General features: G+C 46.4%; 3 protein-coding genes across 5 annotated transcripts; 2 read left to right on the top strand and 1 right to left on the bottom strand.

Annotated features, from left to right (window-relative positions):
* Positions 1 to 56: 56 nt before the first annotated feature.
* usb1 (U6 snRNA biogenesis 1) lies at positions 57 to 3548 on the bottom strand. The gene is made up of 7 exons (XM_034534448.1): positions 3226 to 3548; positions 2952 to 3091; positions 2665 to 2848; positions 2209 to 2262; positions 1873 to 1978; positions 1442 to 1522; positions 57 to 1214 (listed from the first exon to the last, which is right to left on the bottom strand). Exons 1-7 carry the CDS (start codon positions 3384 to 3386, stop codon positions 1107 to 1109), a joined length of 834 nt encoding a protein of 277 aa, XP_034390339.1. The 5' UTR covers positions 3387 to 3548; the 3' UTR covers positions 57 to 1106.
* Positions 3549 to 3635: 87 nt separating this feature from the next.
* znf319b (zinc finger protein 319b) lies at positions 3636 to 10178 on the top strand. Of its 2 annotated transcripts, none has more exons than XM_034534443.1 (3): positions 3636 to 4295; positions 5190 to 5328; positions 5428 to 10178. In XM_034534443.1, exons 2-3 carry the CDS (start codon positions 5324 to 5326, stop codon positions 7262 to 7264), a joined length of 1842 nt encoding a protein of 613 aa, XP_034390334.1. In that variant the 5' UTR covers positions 3636 to 4295; positions 5190 to 5323; the 3' UTR covers positions 7265 to 10178. The 2 variants fall into 2 exon arrangements, with proteins under 2 accessions (XP_034390334.1, XP_034390335.1); XM_034534444.1 differs by lacking the exon at positions 3636 to 4295 and adding an exon at positions 4314 to 5058.
* A 460-nt stretch (positions 10179 to 10638) lies between these two features.
* csnk2a2b (casein kinase 2, alpha prime polypeptide b) lies at positions 10639 to 18623 on the top strand. Of its 2 annotated transcripts, none has more exons than XM_034535806.1 (12): positions 10639 to 11600; positions 11835 to 11946; positions 12285 to 12386; positions 13549 to 13599; positions 13758 to 13817; positions 13989 to 14072; positions 14638 to 14748; positions 14971 to 15072; positions 15963 to 16063; positions 16478 to 16626; positions 16768 to 16851; positions 18165 to 18623. In XM_034535806.1, the coding sequence occupies exons 1-11, from the start codon at positions 11497 to 11499 to the stop codon at positions 16842 to 16844; spliced, it is 1053 nt and encodes a 350-aa protein (XP_034391697.1). In that variant the 5' UTR covers positions 10639 to 11496; the 3' UTR covers positions 16845 to 16851; positions 18165 to 18623. The 2 variants fall into 2 exon arrangements, with proteins under 2 accessions (XP_034391697.1, XP_034391698.1); XM_034535807.1 differs by having other exon boundaries at positions 11507 to 11707; positions 18165 to 18201.
* The last annotated feature ends 276 nt before the right edge of the window (positions 18624 to 18899 follow it).

Here is an 18899-nt window from a genome sequence, read left to right as displayed (position 1 = left end):
TTTTTTTTTTGTAGAAGTGGTCGGTTTTAGCATTTCCATCAGGAGAGACAGTCAGATAAAGAAAGGATAATGTTTATTAGATTATGTGATGATAACGTCTCAGTCTTTGGCACTTGGACTCTACAGGGAGATTTGTAATTGAGGGCTGACTGCCCCGATCAGCAACGAGAGAGCCCCCCCCCCCCGTAAAGTCCAGACCTGGTGGTGATGGATCTGCAAAGACAGTAGCAAGATGATTGGCCGACCATGTAATTGTTTCCTTGTTCTTATTGGATAGGAGCCCAGCTGATTTAAAGAGCTGGTGTGGTGATTGACATCCCAATACAATGACAGCAAGCGAATGAGTGAGCATGTGTGAAAAGTGATTGGCAGATGTATGAGAAATCAGATGGGCTTGCAAGAGTATGGTCAACTTAAGCTCTAGCTTCATTTGTAAGTAATCCAAGTTCTCATGTTAAATTATTATTAAAAAGCCAGGAAACGTGTGCCCTGAAGCACTGCATTTTCAGACACAAATGAGGGGACGTTTTGTTTTATGGTATAAATCTTACTTCAGAGTTTTAAGGTTTGAACTCGACTCCTTGTCTTTGTAAACATGTCGTCAGAATCTCTGCCAGGAGTGATTGTACATGTGCGGCCTTCTATATAGCAAAATGTTACATTTTGGTCATTACCGTCTTTTAGTTTGTTGCAGTAAATCCATCTCGTTAGCTTTTCACACTTAAAGACATCGAGGACATCAGTCTTGAGATTAAACGCAAGTCATCTTTACTGACGTGACCATTTCCCTCTTCTGTATTAATACCAGCGAGGTAAAAGAATTGAGCCCCTCTGCGACGTTTTAATACCGATTTTAACGTCCACAACTTCCTGTTGGAGGCTTTTGCATTTACCATCACATAAAAATAACAACCTTTATGAACACTGATCACACAGCATTAGTATTGCCCCGATCACAAGTAGAAAACCATTTGCAACTTTATATACAGTAATAAAATACAATATTTTTTTACACTGATTTTCTTTGTTTCCAGCGTGTGTGCTGTAAACCACAAACTTTCCCACGGTGGTAAAGGACGAGTGATCAGGGTTTCACGTGTCACATTTTAGTCTTTCACAGGGAAGTGGAAGGTCTTGTTTCCCGTCCTGCAGCGCAGCTCCACGCAGTCCAACCTCAGCAGAAATGGTCCTTCTTCATGGTCATCAATCAGACTCTAGGCAGTAAAGAAAAAAAAAAAGAAAGAAATGGATCAAATCAGATATGAACAGAAATCCGCTGGTAAATTCTGTGCAAGTCATTCAGGCAAAAGCCCTGTAAATGAGTGCAGATGTTTATTTTCTCCACTGCCGTTTGTTGCCGGCCTACAAGAGACTGATACAGCTGCGATAAACTGCTAATGCATGGGTGGACCGAGGAGCAACGGCTGAGATGTCCCAGTACCTGCATCCCCTGAATGCACTCCCCCATCTGGCCGGTCAGGTCCCCGACACACCAGGCCAGACTCACGTGGAAAGATGGATCCTAGAAAACACAGCAGAGGGAAGCTTATTGTGAGCGCTACTTCAGGATTCTTTTGGACGATATGTTCACAGATTTAAGACAAAAACACTGATGTACAACCATTCATTGACTTGATAATTAGTTCTACAATAAATCACAGGGAACTCCGAGCTGGGTATTTTAATGTGAAAACACACCTGTCCTTTTCACTGAAATGAAAATTGAAATAGTTGCGACGTCGACTCATTTTGACCCTGCAGAGTTACGGTATTTAGCCAGGTATCAACAATTCAACAGCAGAGACAGACTAAACACAAACAGGTCTAGCGATAGACCTCAAAGGAGAGTGTGAACATGTGCCGATTGGTGACCTGATAGAAAGTCTCCAGGCGAAACTCCGTCATTGTTCTGTCCACTGCTTGGACCAGGTCCAACAGTTGAGCATGCCCAGTACACACTTCCATCCCCAGAAATGTCCTGGAGGGGACGACAGACCATTAAACCATATATGTATATACATACATATATACACACACACACACACACACACACACACACACACACACACACACACACACACACACACACACACACACACACACACACACACACACACACACACACACACACACACACACACACACACACACACACACACACACACACACACACACACACACACACAGAGAAAGAGACCATGACCGTACCTCGTCCTCTCAGCGTTACAATAGACCTTCAGTCTCCCGGCCAAGCACACAAACCTGGGAACAAGAAACACGGGTAGAATAAAAATGTAAATCAATCGTAACCTGATGCAACTTTGAAATATGTTCAACTATTCTATCTACTCCAGTGCAAACAATCCTCTAGGATGCTGCTGCAGACGCAGTTCTACTCGCCTCGCTTTGAGATATTATTATTATTACAGAATTATATTTGTGGTATATATGTATTTATTATATACAAATGACTGCACTATATTGTCAATCACCCCTTTGTCATCCCACCTTGCCTCATTTTGTTGTGTTTTTTCTACAGCAAAACCCTTTTATATAATGTGTTCATAACTTGTCCCAAACTCAATAGAGGGGGTAGCTAATCAAATCAAATGTAGATCAAATATCAGTTTTTTCCCTCCAGTGTACAGGTTTATTGGAGCGAACCTCTTGCAGTGCACCAGGCCTGCCCTGAGGCTCTGGTTGAAGGGCTGGATCCAGTGATGTCTGAGCACCACCGTCTGAGACAGGCTGAGGTGGAACTCCTCCTGCGGGGTCCAAACCGCACCGATGGCCCCGGCTAATGAGAGCAGCTCCTCCAACAGCTCCCCAAACTCATCCTCAGGGTGGTCTGATGTGCAGAGGAGAAATATGCACATCAATAATCCAAATCAGGGTTAAATCAGGCAATCGGTCGTCAACTCATCAGCAGGACAGTGTTTTTTTGGTTGTACATGGCAAATAGACATAGGTGGCCCAGTTGCCTTGCTCGTGTTTGAAGGAGCGGAGTCGTCCACCATGAAGAGAGCTTTCTTCGGTCTGTGAGCTCTCATCCTCTGGAAACATGGCCAACAGGCACCCAGGAACAGGCAGCCTAATGGAAACACACATTACCCTTAGAACAGTTCCAATAGATTAATTATCATCAGGGGCTACAGGTATATTTTAGGATTTAACAGCAGCTGATAATTCATGTTACACTCAGGCGAGGAAGCCGCCACCGCGCACCTTTTTTTAGCAACCTGTTGTTCCTCAATTCGGGGTTTCTTCCTCGCTGAGCTGAAGTTGTCGCCACCATCTTCCTCTTGACACTTTCGAGAAACACTTTTGTTTCGGTCAGTCGCCGCCTCGCTTTCCTCCTCCGAGCTGCTGCTGTAGCCGACCAACATCCTGCGACGTGTGCGGGCATTAACACCGCAACGCTACCTGTGATTGGTCGACATGGCTGCGATGAATCAACGTCGATATTTAACTAAAAGAAGAATAGACATGTTGGCTCAAAAACACATGTTCGAACTAAACAGCCGGCGTATTTTCCACGCAGTCCTTCGCTTCCGATGTAAACAGACTGGTGTAACGATAATATGCGTCCCAGTGAAACGCAGACCCGCCCTGGAAGTTGTTCCCCCTTCAAGTGATTTGCCACAGTGCGCGGACGGCGCGTCGATGAAGAGGCCCGAAGTAATCCCTCAAATGAGTCACAAATGCATTTAACCCCATGACATTTGGAAAAGTGACGGGTTCAGATGAAACTGAAGGGATGTCTCATTGTGTTTAAATATTAGTGTTGACTTCATAAACAGTCACTGACACAGAACTGGTGGAAAAACGGTTTGTTACATTAAAGCCGTCATACACGGTTCCCGGGTATGTGTGCGTACGTATGTATGTTGTGAGCATGCCAATTAACTATTGGTGTATTCATGTTCCCGTGCGCGGGCAGGGGCTCAGAAGCTAGCTGATAGCTAGCTAGCAATTTATATCAAAATGCATGTATTCTCGACCGCCGGGAGGAAACCCTAGGGTCCAAATACATGTCCGCGTGAAGCGATAAGGTTCGTGGGGGCGATTGGGGAAACCGCGGGAGAACTCTCGCCCATTTTAATGACCCGCAAACCCCCCAAATCATTTTTTTCCCCGGCCCCTGGAGCCACAGCGCTCGAACAAGAGGCGCCCGAGCACCGTTTGCGGATGTGAAGAAGGGACCCAATGTTAACCGGGGGAGTAACGGCTAGCTAACCTACGGCGGACTGGAATCTATCGGGGAAACACTAGCCTGCTTGGACTGACCGCCCCGGGTATGTGAATACGGTTTTTTTTCTCGTAACTGTTTACACGCCGCTCACTAACAAAGGTGTCGCTGTAGCTCCGAGGCGGTTATGAGGCTAGCCCACTAGCGTTAGCATGTGGCTAGGCTAACTAGCTAACCAACCCTGATTACAGTGATCTTTGCCCGCAGATGAAAAACGTTACGATGCGCAGATGCTGTCTTCCTTTTTTCTTTTTTTTTTCCTCTTTCTTTTAAACAAAAAAACCCCGCGAATCGTTGAGCGTTTTTTGATTTCAGCATAGGCTAAAATTGGACCTACATAACCAATACAATACAGATTTACATATCCGACTCGGTGTTTTGTGTCCGAACTCTGTTAATGAGCGATCGCTCACGGTGCACGTCTCCCAAAGTTGTTGACGTTTTCGTCATATTGGGCCGCCTTTGGCGATGCAGACATGCGGTAACGTTACACATCACTGTCGGGGGTGTTTTGCGTTTGGGGTGATCAATAGGACTGATTGTAAACACGCTGAGTGGCTCATGAGCGGATGGGGGGAGAGTGCGCGGTGGTGTTTTTGGGTGCAAGGGAAAGCTGCCTGCATAGTCTGGCACCTGCTAATATTGCAACACCTCTCACGGTATTTTTAATCCGCAAGTTTGAATGCGTCTGTATTCCTCTGAGTTCAAACAGACAAGTCACAGTGTTGGTGCAGGTGGAGCAAAATTGCAAAAGAAACTGCTGTTTTGAAAAGCATCTTGCTACACAAATATCCTTTTTTCCCAGCCAGGTAGGTGTGTCTGTTCGATCAGCGGATGTTGGAGGTGCAACATAGTGCTACACTGTTGTTGCGGAGAAATCCCCTTTCTGCCCATTTGCCTATATTAACTTGCTCTGATTCTTTCTATTTTTCTCCTACAGATAGCGGGGCGAAAGGCGGGGATGTTCTAAGTCTGAGCTCCACGCAGCCGTTCTCATCTGTCCTTCTTTGAATCCTGCTGTCACAGCCCCCTTTACCAAGCACCCTCTCCAGTTGTTCAGCACCACTTGCTATAATGGAGTGAGTTTTTTTTTTTCATTAGTTTTTTTTCCAACAACACACTCTGAAGTCTTCAGCCCATTTACTTAAATATCCTCCGATCTACCTTTCTCACCGCAGTTGGGCCACACCAGCTGCCAAACTGAACCCCTACACCCGAGCCCGCATGTCCGAGGCCTGGCAGCAGCATGCGGTCGCTCCACCTGCGGTCGTCCACACCCTCCCCCCGGGGGCCGAGAGTGCGCTGGGCTGTGCCGTGTATGGCATCGTGCTGCAGCCTGACGCAACGTCTTTACAGCAGAGCCAGCATGGCCAGCAACACAGCGGGACTCCGCAGCTCGGGGGCGGGCAGCACGTCCAGCAGCACCCCGCCCAGGCCCAGCCGACCTCCCTCCAGGTTGGGACAGAAGGGGGACACAAATGTGGGGCCTGTGGGCACGACATCTCCCATTTGGCCAACCCGCACGAGCACCAGTGTATGGTGAACCAGGACCGGTCGTTCCAGTGCACCCAGTGCATGAAGATTTTCCACCAAGCAACGGACTTGCTCGAACACCAGTGTGTGCAGGTGGAGCAGAAGCCGTTTGTGTGTGGGGTGTGCAAGATGGGCTTCTCCCTGCTCACCTCGTTAGCCCAGCACCACACAGCCCACAACAGCACCAACCCAATGAAGTGTTCAATATGCGAGAAAACCTTCCGACCCGGCTCCTCCGGCAACGTCACGCCCAACTCGAATAACGCCCAGCAGCCCAGCAGTGACGGGGCGTCGGCGAGCAGTAGCTCCTCCATCCTGCCCTTCCCGTCGGCGCGGGACCGGCCATACAAATGCTCCGTCTGCCAGAAGGGCTTCAAGCACCTGTCCGAACTTACGCGGCACGAGAGGGTGCACACTGGCGAGAAACCCTTCAAGTGCGACACGTGCGACAAAGCCTTCAGCCAGTCGTCCCACCTGCAGCATCACCAGCGGACGCACAGCAGCGAGCGCCCATTCAAGTGCGCCGTTTGCGAGAAGAGCTTCAAGCACCGCTCCCACCTCGTGCGCCACATGTATGTGCACTCTGGCGAGCACCTCTTCAAGTGCAACCTGTGCGAACTGCACTTCAAGGAGTCGTCTGAGCTCCTCCACCACCCCTGCCACCCGCAAGGTTCCCGGCCGTTCCGCTGCGCCACATGCGGTAAGGGCTTCAAGCGGCCATCAGACCTCCGGCAGCACGAGCGCACCCACTCGGAGGAGCGGCCCTTCCACTGCGACGAGTGTCAGATGAGCTTCAAGCAGCAGTATGCACTGGTGCGCCACCGACGCACGCACAAAGACCCCTCCGACCGGCCGTTCAAGTGCAATTTGTGCGACAAGGGCTTTATGCAGCCGTCTCACCTCCTCTACCACCAGCACGTCCACGGCATGGACAACCTGTTCAAGTGCGCCTCTTGCCAAAAGGAGTTCAGCCAGTCAGGCGAGCTGCTCCGGCACAAGTGCGGCGAGTCATCCAACTCCTCGCCGGACAAGCCGTACAAGTGCGACGTCTGCGGCAAGGGCTACAAGAAGAGCTCCACGCTGCAGCGTCACCAGAACTCCCACTGCCAAGATAAGCCCCTCAAGTGCTCGCTGTGTGACCGCCGCTTCCTGTCCTCGTCGGAGTTCGTCCAGCACCGCTGCGACCCATCGCGGGAAAAGCCGCTTAAGTGCCCCGAATGCGAGAAGCGCTTTAAATACTCGTCGGACCTGAACCGTCACCGGCGCGTGCACACGGGGGAGAAGCCGTACAAGTGCGACCACTGCAACAAGGGCTTCAAACAGCGCGAGCACCTGATCAAACACCAAAGCACGCACTCCAGGGAGGGCCAGTTCAAGTGTGTTTGGTGCGGCGAGCGCTTCAGTGACTTGGGCTCTTTGCAGGACCACACGGTGCAGCACACAGCTGAGGCAGGGGGTTACCCAGTGCCCCAGGGCTTATAAATCCTCCAAGACTGTTGAACAGACAAGTCCCTCACCCAAACCCCTGTCTTCTCGGCTGGCTATTTATTCAGCCAAACTATCTCCACATTTTGCAGGACAGTCCGAGCTATTATCATTGTATTCATTCCCACTGGGTATACGCCCAGTTTGTGTTGCTTTACTAACCCGCCCAGAGCCCTTTTTAGTACCATGGTCATGTCATTCCATAAGATCCTCAAGTCGCATGTTCCTTTTGGTTCCACCCTCTTTTGCTTTTCGTACCTGTCCCCTCCCCTTTTCTTCCGGCCCCCAATCAGACAGTTGATGGCAGGGAAGAGGCCACAACTGCTTCAGCTCCTTCGGTCATGCTTCATCAGACGATGCAGGTTGATCCAGCAAATCCCTCCTTATTTCCTCCCTTTTATGTTCCCTGAATGAATCAATAGCGTCGAGTATCCATCTAAACTGACTTGGCCAGGGACTGTCTTTGCTGCTGGGTTGTACTAGAGGGTCATCGTTCCCTTTGTTTTTCTTTCCTCTCCATCCTCCCTCTTCATCTCTGATGACGTCTCCTCCCATCACTTCAGTTTCTCCCTCGCTCATTCTTCCTCTCATCTTTGCTTTCTTTTGCTTTCTGCCTCAGTATCAGAAGACTGGGGGACGTTTTGACTAAACCCCTCAGACACACGTGTACTCGCGTTAATTTGTCTTCAGTCAGGCGAAGGATGATTTCGAAACACTTTTTGGTTTTTCCATCTCCCTACAGTTATACAGTTACAGGGCGAAGACTCTTTTGGTCTCAAAACCGAAGCCCTGCGGAGACATCGCTTTTTAGAAAGGTTAACATTGTTGGCTGCAAGTTGTCGCCATGTTGAGAGCCACGTGGAGGCAAAAGATCCAATCAGAATTTTCAATTCTGCGCCTTTTTGAACATATTTATACGGTAGGGAAAGGTGTGGGGTGGGGGCGGGATTTATTGTCCTAATAATGAAGTAATTCCAATGATAATATGTCTGAGTGCATGTGTGGGCCATGCTTTTTATGGCTGTCCCCGTTCTTACCAAAACACCAGTATAAAGCAGCGCGCAATCCCAAAAGTGTGTCGACAAACCAGCCAGCTGACGTTAACGTCAATATAAACCCAGATGATTGATGCTAACGTCACCCTTCAGTATAGACAAATATTAAATATATATATTTCACACTAATATAATGGTCATATCCCTGCAGACGTCAGTGCTGTCAGACATCTTTGAACTGAGTATGTCCAATTTGGAACATTACACTCCATCTCTCAGCCTGTACATACTGTGTGTGTGTGTGTGTGTGCGTGTGCGCGTGTCTTTCTTAAAAACAATATGTGAGAACTGTTTTTGTATTCTTGCTACTTTCTACCACGTGAAATGTTTTGGAGGAAAGAAAAGTCCTTTTTTTTTTTGTAGTCCGTGTAGTGATTGTATCGGTGTGTTGCAGGGATTCTCAAAGAGCACCCTGTGTGTGTGTGTGTGTGTGTGTGTGTGTGTGTGAATGTAAACGGTATTCTGTCAAACAGGGAAATTCAGACTGTAGAGAATTGTATTAGAAATGTTCATGCAGAGCCCTTTTTTTTCATTGTTTAATTCAGCTGTTTTTGCAGGGAGAGCCTGTGTTCAATATTTCCCACGTCTTGGAAGACATCTGAATACCGTTCTTTGTTGCGTTGAGCGTGACGCTGCCTCCGTCACATTGGGGTTTTCTACCGGAGTGAATGACACCGTCTTCTCCTTCGAATGCCATGAGATTGTAGTTGCGCTCGAGAAGCTCGGAGAACAAGTTGGTTTATGGTCAATACCTGTAATCAGGGGTTCCTTTCGGGTGCAGCTCTGAATACAAGTGGGGAGGGGTGACTGAAGTATTTCTTCTTATTCAGGCTTGCACTTTTAGTTTGAGCCTTAAAGCCTCTCTGCCTCTTTCCTCCTCTCCTGCTTTCTGACTCTGTCTGTTGTCATCACACAAAGTCGGGTGGTTGTCTCATCAGCCAGCACAATTTTTTTTTTTTTTTAATCTTCTGAATCTGGCATTATAAGACTGAGAACAACTCTGTCTGTGTTTTTTTTATTTTTATGTTTTCACATTTGTTTGTGTATTTTTTTTATTATTATTATTATTAATCTATAAAGTGATATGAAAATCTGTATTCCTGGTTGGAGAGAGCAGGGCCTTGGGGTAGGATTAGGGGGGGGGGATATGTTAACTGCCTGAGTTTTGCTCAGCTTTCACAATGTCCCATGGTTTCTAAAGCCAACTCACAGAAGAAGCGATGTCCCCACACAAATAATTATGTTGGCCGGTAGCTTAAAAGCTAAATAATAGGAGCCAGATGCATATGGCATCAATGATGGTGGGGTTCATATTTGCCAAGAACTAAGTGCTCAAGGACTTTTGACTTTGACTGGGTGCTGACACAGCATCAGACGTGTATGATATGAAAAAACAAAATGACAACAAAAAAGCAGTCCGTAATGCGATTGTCCCGTGTGTTTTACAGAGAAACATTGACGGACAGTGAGGATCAATTCTCGGTTCAAAAGCTCAAATCCCACTTCCAACACACGCAGTCAGGGAAAGGAGAGGAACGAACATCTCCTGTATAAGCACAAATACAATAAATCCACCCCATCTGCATTTTAACTAGGGATTTTTTTTTGGGGGGGGGGCAGTTTAGGTGCCATCCTCGCTGACCTTTCTCGGTATCAATGAATAAACCCGGCAGACCCTGGTGTCTCTTGCTCTCTGCATGCTTGCTGTGTTAGTTCCTGTGTTCTGTCCCTGGGAACTGGTGCTCCTCCCCTCTACACAGCACTGTTCCCTCCTATAGCTTTTTAATTTGTTTAAACTTTTTAATTTTCAAATTGTATTGTAGTTTATGTGAATGATGTTGGAAAAAAAAAAAAAAAAAAAACTTTGTGGCGACGTACAGTACGTGTACATTCATGCTAAGATTATCTTTATGTATGTATGTCTGTATGTAGCATTCAATTACACACAGCACTAACAAATAAAACTTTTTTCATTTATAAAGCAACACGAGTTATGAGGTTATTTAAGCAGAAATTATGTGGTTATTAATAATATAATAATAATAGTTCTTTAAAAAGAGGACATCTGAAACAGAATCTACTAAATCCAATGTATTATCAAGTAATGCATACCATGTAATATGTATCTAATCTAATATACAATGTGTTTTTATATAATAAAAATGACGCATCATTTTTACAAGGTTTTGGAGAAATATTAAAGTCGAATATGGATAAAACGGAACAGAAATCAAGCCTCCCCGCCACTCTCACATCCTCCTCGCTAGGGGGCGCTGTCTCCCGGCGGGCCCAACATCGCATTCCTCCACCGACAGCCAGCGGCTTCACATCCGGGCGGCTCCTTCGCTCCTCTTCAGTCGCGATCCGGTTCCCTTCCCGGCGCCGCTTTGGACCACCGGGGAGTTCTGTGGCTGCAGAAGAAGCCCCCAGGATCCCGGGCCCCTGTCCGTTAGGCGCCTGATACCCCCCCTACCCCCCCCTACCCCCTTCCCCCCTTTTACCCCAACGAGTCGCCGCTTCCCGGCTCAGCCGTTCGCACATGACGCGGGCTCCGCTGATGGTGGTGCGCGGCGCCGAGCGCTCCCCGTCGGTGCGACACCTCCGCGCGGAAGTAGCATCGCTGACTAACGTCAGCTAACAGCATCGCTCTCTCTGCTGCGCCCCCCATCATCATCATCATCATCATCATCATCATCCCCCTCTCCCTCCGGTCGACCCCCGCTACCGATCAGTCTCATCAACAGCTGATTGATAGCTCACACTGGACCACGGAGGGCAACCCCTCCTCCCCGAGAGTCCATCGGACAGCGCAGGAAGACCCCCCGACCCCCAACTAACGTTTCGGATTTAGGGCCCGAAACGACAGTTGCCTAAGAGTTCTAACCCGTGATATTGAAATCCGAGACACCCCTTCACCCTCCTCCACGGTGGCCTTTTGGGGGTCCGTTTCCTCTCTACCTCATCATCCCGATGGCTGCCAGCCTCTGTGTGTAACCCCCCACGCCTCCACCGATACCGGGCTGCTCGCTGCTGCTACTGCTTCTGACAATCCGACCACGGGGCGCTGCACGGCGGGCAGTGATTGCGGCTATCCCCGGCGGACATCTCCGGTTCTCTCTTCCCCCCCCCTTCCTCCTCCTCAGTCCGATCCCCAGCAGACACAGCCCCCGAGCCATGCCGGGTCCGGTGGCTGGTAGCAAGTCCCGTGTGTATACAGACGCCAACACTCTGAAGAGCCGGGAGTACTGGGACTACCAGGCCCACGTGCCCAACTGGAAGTGAGGACATTTATGTCCCATTGCATGCATGTGATGTCTGACCACAGCAGCTCCTGGGCCCCACTGAGTGCATGTGTGGGAGAGGGACCAGATGGGTGTCTCTTATTGTACGTCTAGCCCTCCCTACCCGCCTCAGCAACAGCTCCCGTCTGACTGACTGACTGACTTGACTTGGTCCTCTCTTCTCTCTCACACAAGCCCTTGTTGCGCTGTTGTCTCTGTCCGTCCCCATAGCAACCAGGAGGACTACCAGCTGGTCCGCAAACTGGGCAGAGGGAAGTACAGCGAGGTGTTCGAGGCCATCAACATCACCAACAACGAGAAGATGGTGGTCAAGATCCTGAAGGTGTGTGTGTGTGTGTGCGCGTGTGCCTGTGTGTGCCTTCGCCTATAAATGGGGGCAAACGTTAATTTAGACAAAGAAATGTAGTAGTAGTCTTTTGGTAAACTGAGCATATTTAGGTTTTTGGATTGAGCACATACATGACGACATAATCCCTCTGTGGTCCATCAGAAGTCAGTAAACTGCAGGTTCCTCGACCATGACGTCAGGATATATATATATATATATATATATATATATATATATATATATATATATATATATATATATAAATAGCACATAGTCAAACCTCCCTGAATGTACATCTCGATGTAATTTAACTAATTTTTTTTATTTTTTAGCCGGTCAAGAAGAAGAAGATCAAGCGAGAGATCAAGATCCTGGAGAACCTTCGAGGGGGAACCAACATCATCCGACTGGTGGACGCGATCAAAGACCCAGTGGTAGGCTCGCTAACGGCTGTCTGTTTTTGAGGTTCAACAAACACGCTCAATGCATTTCCTTCCTAATAAAACATTTGTCAATATTATATTATTTCTTTGTTCAAATATTTTATCATTTTTGCTTGGTTGCGCCAAAGGAGGGACAAAATAGTGACATTGTGTCTTTGTATCTGATATTTGTATCATTAAATTTAACAAACAGTTTTCACATCCGGTCGATACCAGAGACGTGTAAGAAGAGGACGTTAACTGTGAAATTAATTGGGGGTGCACATTTTTTGTAACTAACCGCAAAAACAACAACTGCAGACTCCTTTAAAAATATATATTTTATTTTAACCAAACGCAAATCAAAACTGTGGTAGCGACCTTTGAAACACAGGCTAGACACGCCCCAAAGCATACTCTGTCTATTTGACGCTAAATGGAGCATAATTAACTAAATGAACATCATGTTGTATTGAAGAAGACTTGAAACTAAAGATTGAGTCATTTTCTCAGAGGAGTCGCCCCCTGTTGGCCATTAGGAAGAAAGCACGGTGATGGCACTTTGCATTGGCTTCACTTTTCAGACCCGGAGGTTGCCCATTGGTCGTTACCCGATTCCACTTAATATGGGCAAAAGTACGGCTCCAGTACTCATATGGAGCCAAATCCAGGTCAATAGTTTTGTTTGTTTGAACCTGAAAATTAAAGTTTTGGTCTTGAACTTAAAAAAATTCAACAATGTATTTGAAATAAAAATCAGTGTATGAAAAGTGTTGTTGGGTTAAATGTAACTTGAATTTTCTGGTTCAAATCTTTTTTTTAAACAAACAAAACTATTGTCCTGGATTTGGCTCCATATACTAATGTATTGTTTCTGTGCATCCCTAATTAAAATGATCACATTGTCTTTTCTGCCATGTAACTTCCAGTTTCACAAATGGCCCCTTTATCTCTGGTCTTAAGGAAGGAAGAATATTTTTAGGCCATGGAAGCGCACTGACTTTGGTGAGGGCGTCGTCCAGTGCAGGGGTCCTTTTGTTTTGGATCAGGGTTGCCTGTTAACCACACGGGGTTAGAAAAGTATTATTCTATTCACATTCTTTGGGGAGAATCAAACAGCATTCGTCATTCTTGTGGTTTTATTTGACTGTCTCTCTTCCCTCTGACTGCACAGTCCAGAACCCCAGCACTCGTCTTTGAATGCATCAATAACACAGACTTCAAGGTACAAGGTTTGCCTCTCTTCTGCATGCTTCCTGGGGGGGAGGTGTTCATAGCGTCCCATGTTGGAGAGTCTTAATCATTAGGGGACCGGCATCCTTTATATATATTTTCACTTCTAATTTCAACCTAAATCCTCATGTAAATGTGTATTCCCCCCAGGAGTTGTACCAGAAGTTGACGGATTATGATATCCGTTTCTATATGTATGAACTACTGAAGGTGAGAACTTTTTTTTTTACAGAGTTGCGTCTCATGAATCAGACATTTTCCCACTAAGTCTCTATTTTTGGCAAGGCACACATGCTTTTACATATTTGTCTGCTCTGATAATACGAGTGTGTGTGTGTGTGTGTGTGTGTGTGTGTGTGTGTGTGTGTGTGTGTCGGCCAGGCTCTGGACTACTGTCACAGTATGGGAATCATGCACCGTGACGTCAAACCCCACAATGTGATGATCGACCACCAGTTGAGAAAGGTAGGTGGTGCCCCATATAGTCCTATTTTATTTTATTTTATTTTTGTCTTCACACACCCCCACACACTCTGAATATGCTCACTCACTCTCTCACTCTCTCACACGCACGCACACACACACACACACACACACACACACTCTTCTTTCCTTCCCTGAATTGAAGAGGAGGTTATTGTTGCTTGGTAATGCCTCGGCATTGGCTCTTATGTGGTAACGCTGGAATGTGTTTGAGTACAGTCAGAATAATTTCCATCCATATTAGTAGCCATAATGACTGGCTGTTACTATAACTAGTGGGCTGTATTGCTGCTGTATTTTTATTTATTTTTTACAGCACCAAATATAGTTACTTTGGCCAAGAAAGCATGGTGCACTTCCAGCCTTGACCAGCAGGGGGCATCAGGCTAAAACAGATGTGGATTAACCCCAAAGACTGCTTATTTCACACCATTAACTGTGTGTTTATAACCAAACGTGGTGATAGGTTTCACCTGTGAAGCTACTTTTTTAAATAATTGTTGATGTTCTGTGAAGTTGAATGAGGATGAATTGTGTGTTTCCACAGCTGCGCCTTATAGACTGGGGCTTGGCAGAGTTCTACCACCCATCCCAGGAGTACAACGTCAGAGTGGCCTCACGATACTTTAAAGGGCCCGAACTCCTGGTGGACTACCAGGTAACACACGCACACGCACACGCACACGCACACACACACCTACATCTTGAACCAGCCCATCTTTAAACACCCTTCAGAGAAACACTAGACAAACACGTGTGTTTTGAAAGAAAACATTGCCAGTCACACACATTTGAGAAAGCGTTGGTCAGCACACATGGATAATTCTGACGACTTGTGTTTTCATCATCGGCAGTGCTGTTTGATGATCTTGTGTTTCAGATGTATGATTACAGCCTAGACATGTGGAGCTTGGGCTGTATGCTGGCCAGTATGATTTTTCAGAAAGAACCTTTCTTCCATGGACAAGACAACTACGACCAGGTGCGTCCGGCACACACCTGCAGCTCCGACTAGTGTTAGTTTTGTCAGCTTTTCTTCTTATTTTTCATTTTTTTGTCTTAGTAATGTGCCAGTTGTCCTGTTAGTTATTGAGTCACGTTTTCGTTGACTAAAGCAATTTGATCCAACTGTATTTTAGTCAAAGAAACATTGAATTGTATATTTAATTCACACACGAGTATACAAAATCATATAGTTATTTCAAAGATATATTTACAGTGGAGGAAATAAGTATTTGATCCCTTGACGATTTTACAATTTTAATGGTAGTTTTATTTGAACAGTGAGAGACAGAATGTCAAAAAGAAAATCCAAGCGCTCATGTTATAAAGATTACCGCACCATAACCATCAAATCTGTGTAGAAAAAGTGTTCTTGTTAAATGTTTAAACACAAAATGAATCGCCGTCTGTTATGGGGTCAGATCAGTCTCAATAATTGCAAATGCACACAGAGAGACTTACAAATGCAAACACAAAGATTTACAAATGCGCACAGAACAATTTACAAATATGTTCGATTTACAAATGCACACAGAAGGATTTACAAATAAATTAGACTCACAAATGCACGCAGAACGACGTGTCTGTGTTTATTTATTTGTCAATCGCACTGCATTTGCGAATCTAGCCACCGCAGGGGAGTCTCATAAATCCACACACACATGTGAAGAATCCACAAACAAATGCAGTGTTTGCATTTGTAAATCTCTGTGTGTGCATTTGCAATTATTGAGACTGATCTGACCCCCATAGTCTGGATCATCAACAGGAATCATCCTGTGTAGTATGTTGCAGTATGTGACCTTATATTTCAAACTCTTTGGTTTAATCTGTTGTTGTGTGTATTTGTTTCCTTTTTATTTGTATTAGCTGGTGCGAATTGCCAAAGTCCTGGGGACGGACGAGCTGTTCGGCTACCTGCGCAAATACCACATCGAACTGGACCCGCGCTTCAAAGACCTGCTGGGACAGTAGGTGCACTCCGACTTCCTCTGACTCAGGAACCAGGCATTTTGAAATGATCCTTTAGTACAGAACAAGAAAGTCTGTTTTAACAATATGAAATCTGTAAAGGCGGTCCTCCTGAGATTCTCAAAGAACTGTGTCCTGCTGCCTGCTGGGTTTAAAGTGCACCACAGTGGCAGTAACGAACATCAGTCCACCTTTTCCACCGCGGCTCTCGTGGAATGTGCTGAGGGGAAACCAGCCCGACTCTTAAAGGGACCCCGTCCCGTTTCCCCTGTAGACGCTGATCAAATCACCTCGTGTAAATACATGCAAATAGCACAGGAGCAGCGTGATCACAATAAGCTGTTTACACTGTATGTGTGTGTGTGTGTGTGTGTGTGTGTGTGTGTGTGTGTGTGTGTGTGTGTGTGTGTCAGGCAGAGCAGGAAGCGCTGGGAGCAGTTTGTGCAGACGGAGAACCAGCACTTGGTGAGTCCTGAAGCTCTAGACCTGCTGGACAAGCTGCTACGCTACGACCACCAACAGAGGCTGACCGCCACAGAGGCCATGGAGCACGCTTACTTCTGTAAGCAAGACACACACACACATAGCTTCACAAGTCCTCAACTGGGCAGGAATGGTGTAACATTAGGCCCTGGCATCCTTCTGTCCAGCTCTGCTGGATACTTTAGAATCTAAATGTCCGTTCCTCTCTCTCCTCCTGCAGACCCTGTAATAAAGGAGCAGTCTCTGTCAAACTCTGACAACAACATGGTATCCAGTGGCAACACTATGGCGCGATGAAACACAGGTAACAGTTAGAAAAATGTCGATTTTTTTTTTTTTGTTAAATGTTTTAAGTTCTACATTATTTACGTGAGAAAATAATTTGACAACATACACATTTAGGTGGTGGATCCCCATGAATCCCCACAATTATCTTTCCAAATCTAACTCCCACCGTAAGCTGACATTACAATGCGGATGGGACTGCCATGAAACGCCACGCGTCCATTAGCACGGCTAAGGTCCGAAAAAGCCTCCTGATCTATTCAATTCAATTCAATTTTTCAATTCAGTTTATTTTGTATAGCCCAATATCACAAATTACAAATTTGCCTCAGAGGGCTTTACAATCTGTACACATACGACATCCCTGTCCCAGGACCTCACATCAAATCAGGAAAAACTCCCCAAAAATAACCTTTGACAGGGAAAAAAGGGAAGAAACCTTCAGGAGAGCAACAGAGGAGGATCCCTCTCCCCGGATGGACAGATGCAATAGATGTCATGTGTACAGAATGAACAGCATTTACAAAGTTACATAAACACATTACATGAATATGACAATGTATGAATGGAACTCCAATCCATGAAACAGAAGGAGGTAGAGAGGAGGGGGCGGGGCATCAGCAGGGCCACCGCGGGAGGCCGGCTCACCAGGCATCAGACACCTCCAGGTCCAATGGACCCTATGAGACGTGAAGTCACAACAACTCCGGGGAGGAAGCAGAGTTAATAAGGTGCAAAGGAGAGATGTAAATTCATCCATAAGGAGAGAGAGAAGAGGAGATAGGTGCTCAGTGTATCCTAAAACATCCCCCAGCAGCCTATAAGCCTATAGCAGCATATCAAGGGGCTCGACCAGGGCAAACCTGATTCAGCCCTAACTATAAGCACTATCAAACAGGAAAGTCTTAAGTCTATTCTTGAATGAGGTGACTGTGTCTGCCTCCCGGACTGAAAGTGGAAGCTGGTTCCATAAAAGAGGAGCTTGATAACTGAAGGCTCTTGCTCCCATTCTACTTTTTAGGACTCTAGGAACCACAAGTAGCCCCGCATTTAGTGAGCGCAGCTCTCTAGTGGGGCAATATGATCTGAAGAGTCCCGTGAACATATTTCTCTATTTAGCAGACCTGGGTTCCCACGTTACACAGCTGATGCCAACGTATAACTTTGCATGACTCGTAAAGGAAGGATTTCTGTGTCCACATGACCCGGTCTGTGTCGCACAAGAGCAAATCTTCACCCACCTGTTTTGTCTGAGACGAGAAGTGCTGGCTCAAAAGAAGTCCTGTTAAATGTCCCGATTTCTGTAATGAAGTCCGCTCTTTTTCTTTCCAGATGGAGGAGGAGGAGGAGGAGGAGGAGGAGGAGGAGGAGGAGGAGGAGGAGGAGGAGGAGGAGGAGGAGGAGGAGGAGGAGGAGGAGGAGGAGTTCTTTGACCAGTTACACCCTCTTCACTGATACGTACACGCACACACACACACACACACGACTCATCGATATAAGCACACTTCGATACAAACTGACTTTTAAAGACAATTCAATCCCTTCTCTTCTTCCTCTCTCTGTCGTCCCTCCTTTTATATGTTCCCCGTTTGTTTGCATAAGCATGGAGATGAACAGTACACCCCCCCTCCCCCGACCTGTTCATCCATCTCCGTCTGCCCCCCTTCCCCCGACTCTCCTCATCCTGTACCCCGACAGGCACTAGTCCAGCTCTGAACGTGGCATGGTGGACTCTCTCTAGATAGAATGATGATAATAATATTAATGACAAATAAATGATTTTTATTTAGAAGAAGTCTGTGTCGAGAGTGAATTATTGTACGATTTTGTATAGTACGATATTATTATATTGATTCTTTGGTCAACGATACAAAAAGTCTGCCACGATACAAGTTATTTATTTCAGGGATCGATACGATATATCATATATCCACTTGACACAATCAGTTACATTTATGTCAACTCACAGGAACAATCTGAAATATGATTTGACGACTTTATCACTGGGCGCTACGAAGGAGGTGCGCTTGGACAAATTGGAATTTCAAAAAGATGATGCCTACTGAT

Source organism: Cyclopterus lumpus, chromosome 6 (assembly GCF_009769545.1).
Source record: "Cyclopterus lumpus isolate fCycLum1 chromosome 6, fCycLum1.pri, whole genome shotgun sequence".
Lineage (NCBI taxonomy): Eukaryota > Metazoa > Chordata > Actinopteri > Perciformes > Cyclopteridae > Cyclopterus > Cyclopterus lumpus.
The sequence above is the reverse complement of the archived record's forward strand: the minus strand, read 5'-3'. Positions and strand labels throughout refer to the sequence as shown.